The following is a 13,370-nucleotide window of genomic DNA, read 5'->3' on the forward strand; positions in this document are numbered from 1 at the left end:
ACTAGTCATTGTTTCAGGTGCAGGTCTGTAGCAGTTTTGCTTAGCATCCCTGTTTGCACTCACCTAGCATTGCTGTTGTGCACCTTTGGGTACCTGTCTCACAGCAATTTCTTCTGGGAGATTTCAGAAGCCTTCTGGGCCTTTTAGAGATCCAGGAGAAAACTGGAAGACATGAAACTACCATAGTCCCCTACTCCCAGCTCCATTTAGTTTTTTCCTTCAAAATGGAAGCTAACTATGAATGCTCAATTCTTTTTCAGCAAGGAAGGTTTCAGCTAAAGCTAAGGAAAAGCAGTCTTGAGAGAGGAGAGGATGTTCCAACAGTACCTGCAGACTGAGTTCATAATGCATAAAGACACAATTCTGTCACAGATTCTGTGACTTTCCGTGACTTCTCCTGGGGCAGGGTTGGAGCAGCTGGCCATTGGCCAGCCCCAGGACTAGCCCTGGGGCTGCCGGAGCAACTGGTAGGATAGGGGTGGCCAGAACAGCTGACTGGCACAGTGAGTGGGGCTGGGTCATCACCACAGGAGCAGCAGCGGGGCTGAAGCAGTTGCAAGCCCTGGCAGCACTCTTTCTCCCCATCCAAACCCCTAGGGTATTTTTAGTGAAAGTCAGGGACAGGTCACTGGTTTCCATGGTTTTTGTTTATTGCCAGTGACCTGACTTTTACTAAACATAAGGTGATACAGAATCTTAACCCTTAATAATGCAACACTCATCCACCTCCCCTTCACTGCCTCTGCACACAGGTGTGTGCTGTACTTGCAGATAAGATGCTGCAGAGGGATTACCACTCCCGTGTATAAACCGCAGGGCCCGACCTAGCTGAGGCCTTTATGTGCCTCACATCTGGACACAGAATTCTTCCCTGGTCTTGCAGGGGGCTGGAGTGCTGGAGGAAGGATGTTACAAAGCTCAAGTGCTATTGTCCTAACTGATGCCATATCATCAGGCAAGAAGTTCAGGCACGAGAGAAGGGGGAAAATACTGGGCCAAACCATCAGTCAATTTTATTTCTACCTTCTTACTCTGAACTTTTCCAGCTGAAACTGTATCCCCCATTTGCTCCTCCCTCTCATTTCTGAAGTCCGCCTGCATGATTTCCTTGTCATCACTCCGAAGAGGTCCTGTTTTGCCACCCATTGCTCAAAATGCCCATCCTCCCTGTGATGATTTGTGGAATCTGCCTGCACAGCCTATAAACTCTGTTTAATACTGGGGGCTCTTTGCATGTACCTGACAGGCTGCAGACTCCCTATTGGACATGGGATTCTTTATCTTATCTGTTGACTCTTTACTCCATGATGGACTAAAATGGTACATGACAATAGAGGGTTGTTAAATCAGGATAGTCCTCTACTGAACTACAAACATCTTAGACAACAGACTAGCTCTTACCCTGTAGAATTGGTTTGTCAGGGAAAGGCTCTCTGGCAATAAAGCCACCTGGTAGGACTCTAGGTCATCACGGAGGCTGATCAGGAGTCACTTGATAGAGGAGAGTGCAAAGTTACAAAGAAATGGAGTGGCTTTATTCAAGAGGGTTTTTTGGCCGTTTTTTTCCATCAGTATAAGAATCATAGAATATCAGGGTTAGAAAGGACCTCAAAAGGTCATCTAGTCCAAACCCCTGCTCAAAGCAGGACCAATCCCCAACTAAGTCATCCCAGCCAGGGCTTTGTCAAACCTGACCTTGAAAACCTCTAAGGAAGAAGATTCCACCACCTCCCTAGGTAACGCATTCCAGCGTTTCACCACCCTCCTAGTGAAAAAGTTTTTCCTAATATCCAACCTAAATCTCCCCCACTGCAACTTGAGACCATTACTCCTTGTTCTGTCATCTGCTACCACTGAGAACAGTCTAGAGCCATCCTCTCTGGAACCCCCTTTCAGGTAGTTGAAAGCAGCTAACAAATCCCCGCTCATTCTTCTCTTCTACAGACTAAATAAGCCCAGTTCCCTCAGCCTCTCCTCATAAGTCATGTGCTCCAGCCCCCTAATCATTTTTGTTACCCTCTGCTGGACTCTTTCCAATTTTTCCACATCCTTCTTGTAGTGTGGGGCCCAAAACTGGACACAGTACTCCAGATGAGGCCTCACCAATGTCGAATAGAGGAGAACGATCACGTCCCTCGATCTGCTGGCAATGCCCCTACCTATACAGTCCAAAATACTGTTAGCCTTCTTAGCAACAAGGGCACACTGTTGACTCATATCCAGCTTTGCGTCCACTGTAACCCCTAGGTCCTTTTCTGCAGAACTGCTGCCTAGCCATTCGGTCCCTAGTCTGTTGCAGTGCATGGGATTCTTCCGTCCTAAGTACAGGACTCTGCACTTGTCCTTGTTGAACCTCATCAGATTTCTTTTGGCCCAATCCTCTGATTTGTCTAGGTCCCTCTGTATCCTATCCCTACCCTCCAGCGTATCTACCACTCCTCCCAGTTTAGTGTCATCTGCAAACTTGCGGAGGGTGCAATCCATCCCATCATCCAGATCATTAATAAAGATATTGAACAAAACCGGCCCCAGGACCAACCCTGGGGGCACACCGCTTGATACCAACTGCCAACTAGATATGGAGCCATTGATCACTACCAATTGAGCCCGACGATCTAGCCAGCTTTCTATCCACCTTATAGTCCATTCATCCAGCCCTTTAACTTCCTGGCAAGAATACTGTGGGAGACCGTATCAAAAGCTTTACTAAAGTCAAGGAATAACACATTCGCTGCTTTCCCCTCATCCACAGAGCAAGTTATGTCGTCATAGAAGGCAATTAGGTTAGTCAGGCTGAGTGTTCCTGATCATTTTCCTCTCCTCTAAGTGCTTCAGAATTGATTTCTTGAGGACCTGCTCCATGATTTTTTCAGGGATTGAGGTGAGGCTGACTGGCCTGTAGTTCCCTGGATCCTCCTCCTTCCCTTTTTTAAAGATGGGCACTACATTTGCCTTTTTTCCAGTCTTCCGGGATCTCCCCCAATCGCCATGAGTTTTCAAAGATAATGGCCAATGGCTCTGCAATCACAGCCGCCAACTCCTTTAGCACCCTCAGATGCAGTGCATCCGGTCCCATGGACTAGTGCTCGTCCAGCTTTTCTAAATAGTCCCAAACCACTTCTTTCTCCACGAAGGGCTGGTCACGTCCTCCCCATGCTGTGCTGCCCAGTGCAGCAGTCTGGGAGCTGATCTTGTTCGTGAAGACAGAGGCAAAGAAAGCACTGAATACATTAGCTTTTTCCACATCCTCTGTCACTAGCTTGCCTCCCCATTTCAGTAAGAGGCCCACACTTTCCCTGACCGTCTTCTTGTTGCTAACATACCTGTAGAAACCCTTCTTGTTACTCTTAAGATCTCTTGCTAGCTGCAACTCCCAAGTGTGATTTGGCCTTCCTGATTTCACTCCTAAACACCTGAGCAATATTTTTGTACTCCTCCCTGGTCATTTGTCCAATCTTCCACTTCTTGTAAGCTTCTTTTTTGTGTTTAAGATCAGCAAGGATTTCACTGTTAAGCCAAGCTGGTTGCCTGCCATATTTACTAATCTTTCTGCACATCGGAATGGTTTGTTCCTGCAACCTCAGTAAGGATTCCTTAAAATACAGCCAGCTCTCCTGGACTCCTTTCCCCCTCATGTTATTCTCCGAGGGATCCTGCTCATCAGTTCCCTGAGGGAGTCAAAGTCTGCTTTTCTGAAGTCTAGGGTCTGTATTCTGCAGCTCTCCTTTCTTCCTTTTGTCAGAATCCTGAACTCTACCATCTCCTAGTCACACAGATTCCCATCCAGTTTTGCTTCCCCTACTAATTCTTCCCTGTTTGTGAGCAATCATCTAAATGTGGGTAGATTATGTCCCCTTGCTTGCGCAGGTGGGCCACCACCACTGCTAGAATTTTGGAAAATACTCAAGGGGGTTATGGGGAGGCCAAAGGGTAGTACTATGTACTGAAAGTGGCCCTTTTGTCCCAGTACAAAATCAGAGGAATTGCCTTTGTGCTGGGTGCAAGGGGACGTGAATATATGCATTTTGCAGGTCGAGTGCTGCAAACCAATCCCCTCGTTCCAGTGCAGAAATTGTTGCTGCTAAAGTAACCATCCTGAAACGTGTTTTGACAAATTTGTTTAGTTTCCTGAGGTAGAGAATGGGTCTCCATCCCCCAGACTTCTTTTGTGTTAAAAAATAATGGAAACAGAAGCCTCTCTCTCTTTGTTGTACTGGCACTGGTTCTACCAAGCCTCGTTGCAGGAGGTATTCTATTTCCTATCTCAAGAGTGATTGGTGAGAGGGATCCCTGAAGAGGGACGGGAGGGTGGAGAGGAACTGGATGGAGTAGCTGGTCCTGATGATCTCTAATACACATTTGTCGGCAGTGATAGTACGCCAGAATGAGTAGAATGGTACCAGACAGTCTGTAAACGGATGGTTGGTGGAACATGGAGTTAGCAATCAAGCCCTTGACCAAACCCTTAAATTTGGTGTTTGGAGGCCAGTTGCTGTGATGTGGAGGGCTGCGAAGAATTTGATCTTCGTTTGGGTGGTCTTTGCCAACATCTTTGAGGATCATACTGTCTCTGGTTCTGTGTGTACGGAGCCTAGGACGTTGTGATGTATAGTACCTGCCCTGTTTGTGTTTTGTTGAAGGTATATAGATGCCTAGAGATCTAAGAGTGGCTCTCGAGTCCTTTAAGGAGTGAAGTGACTCATCAGTCTTGCAGGCAAACAGGTTCAGACCCTTAAAAGTAAGGTCCTCTACTGTAGATTGCACCTCCCTTGGTAACCCCAACAGGTGCAGCCAGGAGGCCCGATGCATTACTATGGCAGTTGCGATGGTCCTCGCCACCATGTCAGGGGAATCCAATGATGCCTGAGGGGTTGTTTGAGCTATAAGGTGGCCTTCAGAAATGAATATAAACTTCTCTCTCTTTTCCTCTGGTATAAGTTCAATAACGTCTGCTAATTTCTAATATGTCATGTGGTCATATTTTGCCAAGAGAGCTTCATAATTGGCATTTCTAAATTATAATGTTGCTGATGTGTAGGCCTTGCAGCTGAGTAAATCCAGCCTTTTCCACTCCTTATCCTAAGGTGTGGACCTGGAATAATGTTGCCTGCCTCTTTCATTAACAGCATCCACCACAGCAGAATTTGGTTGGGGGTGGGAAATATACAAATTCTAGCCCCTTCAAAGGGACATAATACTTTTTGTCCACCCTCTTACACATAGGTGGGATTGTGGCGGGGGTTTTCCAAATGATTGTGGCGGGCTCTATAATGGCCTCGTTTATGGGGAAGGCAATCTTGGAAGATGTTGATGTGCGGAGTATGTCCAAGAGACTGTGCTGAGATTTGGTAACCTCTTCAAGAGGGATTTGAAGTGTGTCAGCTATTCTTTTAAACAGTTCCTGAAACTGTTTGAAATAGTCTCTGGTAGTAGGGAGCGGAGGCATGGTGGTCTCATCAGGTGAGAAAGACGAGTTGGTTGCAGGAATAGCCTCCTGGTCTAACTCCTGCTCTGTTTCCTCAAAAGTCTATTCCCGGGAGATGTCAGGTGATGTTACTGGCTTTGGTGAGGAGTGTCTAGAAATTTCCCTGTTGCTTGGTGGCTTGGGAAAATTTTGCCTGTATGCTGCCCACGGGTCCCAGACTGATCATTCCCAGACATGAAACAGGTGAGGGTCCCCATACCACCCTTGTACGACTGGTCTGGATAGTGTCTAGAGAACTCTTGTGGCTCAGATCTGATACTGGTCTGCAGGGTCAAGGAATGTTGAGATGAAGAAAGTTCCCCCTTCTCATCCTCCTGGATCCTCATCACTGGAGGTGGGGAGGGTTCAGATGCAGCTGGTGGTGTGCGTGGTGCTGAAAGCACAGATACAGTGTCAGTACCAAGAAGAGGGGATGCAGGTTCCAGGCTCACTGTCAGGCCCTTAGGTGCAAGGAACTGCTGTATTCTCGGTATCGGAGGAGGCACTTGCATTTGTTGTGGTGCCAAGAATTGTTGAGGTACCAGGAAGTAGTTTGACACTGTGGGGATAGGTGCCGATGTTGACTGCACCAAGGACTTAGGAGGCTTTGGTGACGATGCATCACTGATGTGCAGCAGAGAGAGACAGAGAGACAGAGACACGGCGCCAGTGACTTAGAAACTGCAGAGGCACTCGGTATGGAGGATTGTTGCTGTTGCTGCCAGTGCTGTAGTGGAAAGGGCACTTTTCTCTGCCTTCCTTTTTGGAACCTGCCCACTTAGGTTCTGTGGCTTTAGTCCCTGCTGATTTGAAGGTACTTTGCTGCAGCGCGGTCAGTACCTATCCAGTAGAGCAAGCTAGGGAACGCTTCTTTTTAGATGCAGGTTTGACAGGAGGAGTGGAAGCTCTCCTCTTTGCAGGTATTTTAGGAGACAGGTCCCTCCCACATGAATCTGAGGAGGAGGAACTGTCAGAAGCTGCCGTCGGTAATTGGTCACCAGCAGAAGTTTGCGTTCCTGGGCGTGAGGCAGGCTTAAATTTGAGATCCCTTGCTTTCCTTGTGCAGGTCTTCAGATTATGACAATGTGTTTCCCCCAGGCACCTGACGCATTGTGAGTGTCCATCAGAGATAGGAAATGCCTCTCGGCAGGAGATACAAGGTTTAAACCCAGGAGATCCTGGCATTTCAAAGGGAATACCCCATGGCAGGGTGAAGTTATAAAGAAAGAATTATTTTATTTTAATACAGGGAGAAGAAAAATAGAAAGTCCTAATCAACTAATCTAACTATTATTTACAAAAACTGCTAACAAGAACGCCTGAGGTAAAGCAAGTGAAGACACTGCTGGAGCTCTGACTTGGACAAAGGGCAGTTAAGAAGGAAGAGAGAGAGAGAGAGAGAGAGAGAGAGAGAGAGAGAGAGAGAGAGAGAGGGAGAGAAAGAGAAAGAGAAAGAGAAAGAAACACGGCTGCACGGCGCTAATCAGCTACGATGACAGGTGCGAGACAGGGAGAGCGCACGTGCAGCCCAGCCAGGTATTGCGGTCGAAATTCTCCGACTAGAAGCACAGAGCAGTCAATCACCTAAAGTTAAGCACCCACAGGGACATCACTCGAAGAAGAACTTATTTTTATCCTTCGCAAGTAACCTTTAAAATTCTCTCCCCATCTGCAACACATGCATTGGTCAGAAGTGGCAAAGACTTATGCAAGTCAATCTACTGAAAAATTTTGGGGAAGGAAAGAAAATTCCACATTGGCAGTAAAAGAATGAAACATTTCTCTGGCAGACTATTTTTTTAAATGGTAGTTCTTTCAAGATGCTCAAATTTAGAATATTAGAAATGGCCTAGGGCTGAAATGTATTATTAAAGATGATTAATGGACAGAGCGCCAGTGAGAAAGTTTCACGATAAATGCAGTTTATCACGTGGCTAGCATCATACAGCTCCAACTGAAATACTGCCAAATTCTGTAATAATGAGCAGTTCAAATCAGGATTGACAGGTACCTGCCCCCAACCAAAGGGTACCAACATTTTACTGGAATCCATATGTTATAAATCAGAATCTCAGTTCTTACCTTCTTCTGTTTCTACTGGTTGCTGTGATAGAATTTTAAGAAGAACTGGATTTTTCCACACGCCTTCCCTAGTAATGTCAACCAATATTTGGAGATTATTATTCCCAAATTCCAGTAAAGCATCATGTGAATCCTATAAAACAAAACAAAAACACAAACCCAAAATCCATTAAGAGAATTTTAAATAAGATTAAATATTTAATCTAACTTCAGAAAGACAACCAACCAGCTATACTCTTTTGACATTATACCACCAGAAAATGTGTTTAACACCTTTCAATTACATTATGGTCATTCTTGAATGCTTCATTTCTATTGTGCTGTGTTGGGACATTACAATGTTGCTTGTTAGCAAGCTGGCCCTAAATTCTGCAGCTAGGTCTTCAGGTTTCTGCAGCACTCTAGCAGCTTCAGTTAGAGGTTTTTACTGAATTAAATTAAAAAAACATGTCCCTACAGTAGACCCTAAACTATTTATTTTTATATTAAATATGTTTACACCATTTCTTCATTTTCTGTGTGCCTCAAATTTTCCTAGTTTCAACACAACTGAACAGAAGTTGTCAGAGGAGAAGATGGAGGTTTTGGCAGAGGATTAGGGATAGTTGGGGCTTTTAGTACCACATAAAACGTGGGGTGTGGTTTGGGAATTGTAGGATAAGGACATTAACTTGACCATTTTATGAGAAACAATGCAGATGGCTCAAACTGTCATCTTTCAGAGTTAACACTCCATTGAGATGAGTAGGGCTGGTTCACAACCTCAGAGAGAATGGCTATTTACCTTGTAGTAATTGTGGTTCTTTGATATGTTGAAGACACTGTAGATCCCACTGTAGGAGTGCATGTGCCTTGTGCACAGGAGATTCATGCACTCAACTTTCTCATGCTCACATGCGAGAGCATAAAGGGCACAAGATCATAACCTTCCCTCACTTCCCTCCCAATTCAAAGCTCGTGTTAGTTGAGGACTCCTAAAGCATGGACGGAGGTGGGATTATGGGATTCACAGATTACAACAACATTGAAGCAGCATAGTTATTATAGAATAAGTAACCACCCTCTTTGTGTATGTGTTGGTGTGGATCACCCCCATGATAGGTGACTACCATGCAGTACCACTTCTGGATGGTGGGATGAGGCATATCAGCTGCATCAGTCAAACAGGGATCATAGCACTACTCTCCAAAACCTGGTGTCTGTTCTGGCAACTAAGTCCAATGCATAACGCTTGATAAAAAGTCAGTGGGTTGCTCCATGCCGTTGCCTTGCAATGCAAATTGGAGATCTCTGAAGCAGGTGGAGGATGTCCCTTGAGCTCTAGTAGAGTAAGTCTTGATGTTCAGTGGGAGAGGTACACAGCCAACTGGTAACAATGAGATACACTGCATTAGCTAGTTAGATAGTCTTTGTGATGTGATGGCATGGCCTTTGGAACTGCCATGGCTATAGCCAGAAATAACTCAGGGGGGAAATCTGAACAGTTTGGGTCTGTCGCTGTAGTAAAAAGACACACCAGATGTTCCCCCAGGATTAAAAACTTTTATCCAGATGAAGAGTGGGGTTTTGGGAAGACGACAGGCAGGTTAACTATTCACACAAAATTCTGAGACCAACTGAGGGGCCATCTTAGGGGGAGGTTTCATGTGGGGAGGGTCAGCCATAAGTGCTTGGCACTCACTCTCTCCTGGCCAAAGTGATAGCATCTAGGAACACCATGAAGGTACTGGAAGACAGGCTGGAGTACTTCAGAGGCAGCAAATACTCAAGGATCTTCAGTACCCAAGCCTGCACAGGGTCCACACTACACTGAGCCACCCATATTGAGAACCTCTTCCATTTAGACAAATAATTCCTTCTGGTGGATACAGTCATCCTCTGCATGAGGATCTCCTGGACTTGCCTACAGCAATCCCCATCCATGGTACTTAACCAGCCAACACCCTGGATGTTACAGGGACTTGAAATTTTAATGGCATATCTAATTGTGGTGCTGTGAAATCAGATCCGGGCCACGTGGGAGTGAATCTCAAAAGACTATTATAGTGAGATGTGCCAAATGCTGAGGGCCCAAGGATTAGTCAAACTTTTGTGTCTCTAATGCTATATGTATCTTTGTGAGCTTGGGTCTGTGTTCTATCTCCTCTAGGGGGGAGGGTTACCAAACTTCTGCCGGGAACTAAAATCAATGGAGGTAATTACTGCAAATTCAAGATGAGGTAAACAACTCCCGAGAAGTTTGGGTCAGTTACATATAGTGGTTCAGACCATGTTCAGGAGGCCAAGGAGACAAAGAAGGGCGTGTGGTACAACGGGTTGGCATGAACTGACTTATGAACCTCATTTTGATTTAAAAATTGATGTGATTGTAGCTAACAGGGTAAAACTCTGCCCAGAAGAGTTTGAAGAACTGGATCTTGCCAAGGTCTCTACATGGAAGATAAGGGACACCAATTAAACTTAGCAGGCATATCAAAACAATATAATTTTATGGTGTTTTACCTGTAATGCTTTTGTCCTAAAATAAATGTATATTCTGCTTTGTGAAAGCTGGCTGGTCACTAGTAGACACTGTCATCGTCCCTTCAGCAATCTGCTGCGATACACAGCAAATTTCAGGGGGACTGCAAGCCTAAATCCCCCGTCTGGAGGAAGAGGAATTTGGACCCCTGCCCACAGAAAGGTGACAGCTGGAGGCCTGAGATCTAAAGGGGCACTTTTAGGTCTCGGGGGCAGAGATGCCATTAACCTCACAACTACAACAGGTGCTATGAGAAAGATTGTGGCCTTGTCCCTTTTGATTTTGGAAGTCACCCTAGGGATCAGGCAAATGTGTGGAAGGGCATGAAGAGAGCCTGGTTTCCACAGCAAAAGGAAGGTGTGTGTTAACGACCCCAGGATCATGCCCCCGCTGGAACAAACGTTTCAGCATAGGAAGCTATTCCCCCACACCCAATGATGGAATATTGGCTCTGTGATGGATCTCTGCAGGGAGGACTCATGATAGGGCCTGATGAAATACATCCTAGAATATTCAAGGAGCTGACTGAGGAGATTTCGGAGCCATCTGCAATTATGTTTGAAAACTCATGGAAGATGGGAAAGATTCCAGAAGACTGGAAGAGGGCATATATAGTGCCAATCTATAAAAAAAGGGAATAAGGACAACCTGGAGAATTATAGACCAGTCATCTTAACTTCAATATCTGGAAAGATAATGGAGCAAATAATTAAACAATCAATTTGCGAACACCTAGAAGATAATGTGATAAGTAACAGCATGAATTTGTCAAGAACAAATCACGTCAAACCAACCTAATAGCTTTCTTTGAAAGAATAACAAGCCTTGTGGATTTTGGGAGGGGGATGTAGGGGAGAGAAGCAGTAGATGTGATGTATCTTAACTTTAGTAAGGCTTTTGACACTGTCTCACCTGACAGTCTCATAAACAACCTAGGGAAATGCAACCTAGATGGAGCTACTATAAGGTAGGTGTATAACTGATTGGAAAACCATTCCCAGAGAGTAGTCATCAGTGGTTCACAGTCAAGCTGAAAAGACATATTGAATGGGGTCCCACAGGGATTGGTCCTGGGTCTGATTCTGTTCAATATCTTCCATCAATTTAGATAATAGTATAGAACTGTTGTGCACAAATATTTCCAGTCACACCCCTCTTACCATTCATGGAATTTGTCACACCTTCCATTACTTGAAGTAGCCCCCTTCTATGTTGCTGCTGGCAGCAGCGCTGCCTTCAGAGCTGGGTGGCTGGAGAGCGGCTGCTGCAGGCTGGGGCATTGCCACCCTTACTTCTGCACTGCTGTTGGTAGCAGTGCTGCCTTCAGAGCTGGGTGGCTGGAGAGCGGCAGCTGCTGGCCAGGGTGTTCACATTGTTTGTAGTATGAGAGGACCTTTTTAAATCCTGCTCCGGTCCTGACCCAAAATATCCACTCTATTTTTATCCCGCTCCCACTATTATGGCAGAAGGTCCTGTGGGACCGATGGAATCCTAGTTTCTTCCCACCCCCCTAGAGAACCTCTTGAGCCCCCTCAGGAGGGTACACCCCCCAGTTTGTGCACCACTGGCATTGAGAGTACACTTACAAAGTTTGCAGATGATATCAAGATGAGAGAGGTTGCAAGTGCTTTGGAGGATAGGATTAAAATTCAAAATGATCTGGACAAACTGGAGAAATCGTCTGAAGTAAATAGGATGAAATTCAATACGGACAAATGCAAAGTACTTAAAATTTTTTTAAAAATTGGATCTTGTGCTTATGCGATGCATGTGCCCCTACAGAACAATCCATGCTGCCACATACTCGAAGGCTATCTGCAGACTCAGGCACACAGTACTACATCATGACAGGTTTCAGAGTAGCAGCTGTGTTAGTCTGTATCTGCAAAAAGAAAAGGAGGACTTGTGGCACCTTAGACACTAACAAATTTATTTGAGCATAAGCTTTCGTGAGCTACAGCTCACTTCATCGGATATGAAGTGAGCTGTAGCTCACGAAAGCTTATGCTCAAATAAATTTGTTAGTGTCTAAGGTGCCACAAGTCCTCCTTTTCTTTTTGCGAGTACTACATCAGTTCACATTTTTAAGCTTTGTCATGCAATCTATCAACCTATTAACCTTAAACATGGAGGAGCTACATTCTTAACCTAAAGTACAACTTTTCTACTCTGCAGTTTACAAGAAATATTGGGAAACCTTTTTCTAGGACCATGAAATCCTTCAATCTATTTTTCAGCAAGCAGGTAAGTTACGTCCCTCTAGTGACTAGAGTACACAAGTTAGACGCCTGCTGCCCATTAATCCGAAATGTAGTCAGTTTTGCTTTTCTATAATTTTGCATTTCTTCTAGACTGCACAAGAAACCACTTTGTTGTTCTCAGCACTAGTGATCAGTGTTATTATGCACGTTTTAACATTGCAAGGGAACACTTAGCATCTTCTCACTAATCCCCACTACTCAACATTTGTAAATAAAGCATTTATTCTCAGTAGGTTTTGTGTAAAGCCCTGTTTTACAAAATGGCCTTAGAATACTTGAAGCAAAATAAGTTTTGTTATTCACCTGGTAAATCCTAGCTGTCACATAACCTGATCCCACTCACTCCATCCAAACCAGTGTTGCTGAAATCACTCCCATCTTGGAATTCCTCCACTGACTTCCCCAGTTCTGACTTAACTCCCACACATACAAGGCCATGTACAACTATGCCTGAGTCTACTGAACTTTGTCTCTTACTGCATCGCCACACCCCTAGCCAATGACGCCAGCCTTGTAGTTTAGTTCACCCACTTCTGTCTATGCCTTTTTCCATGACATCCACATGCATAAGGCTACATTTGCAATTCCTGCTCTCCATGCCACCACCCTCTCATTCAAGTCCAGCCTATAAACTCACTTATTGTTATACATACACAAATTCATATATTCTAAGGCCAGAAGGGACCACTGTGATCTTCTAATCTGACCTTCCATATTACATAGGCCACAGGACTTCCTTGAATTAATTCCTGTTTAAAATAGAGCTTATCTTTTAGAAATTCATCCAACCTTGATTTAACAGTTTCTAGTGATGGAGACTCCACCACAACCTTTAATAATTTGTTGCAATAGTTAATTATCTTAACTTAAAAAATTGTGGTTTATTTGCAGTCTGAATTTGGCTTACTTCAACTTCCAACCATTGGATCTTGTTACAACTTAGTGAAATACACTTACCTGTATAGACTGATTGAATCCTAACCATACTTCACATGGCAATTCACTTTCAGGCACAGAAAGCAGTAGTTCAAAACAACTCCTG

General features: G+C 44.7%; 1 protein-coding gene across 1 annotated transcript in view; it reads right to left on the reverse strand.

Annotated features, from left to right (window-relative positions):
• Positions 1 to 13,370, reverse strand: part of RLF (RLF zinc finger) — a 104,008-nt gene that overhangs the window by 67,129 nt on the left and 23,509 nt on the right. Inside the window, exons 3-4 of the mRNA XM_007066079.4 lie at positions 13,286 to 13,367; positions 7,547 to 7,679 (exon numbers count right to left, since the gene is read on the reverse strand). Coding sequence (XP_007066141.3) covers positions 7,547 to 7,679; positions 13,286 to 13,367 — 215 coding nt within the window. The remainder of the gene's footprint in view (positions 1 to 7,546; positions 7,680 to 13,285; positions 13,368 to 13,370) is intronic.

Source organism: Chelonia mydas, chromosome 19 (genome assembly GCF_015237465.2).
Source record: "Chelonia mydas isolate rCheMyd1 chromosome 19, rCheMyd1.pri.v2, whole genome shotgun sequence".
Taxonomy (NCBI): domain Eukaryota; kingdom Metazoa; phylum Chordata; order Testudines; family Cheloniidae; genus Chelonia; species Chelonia mydas.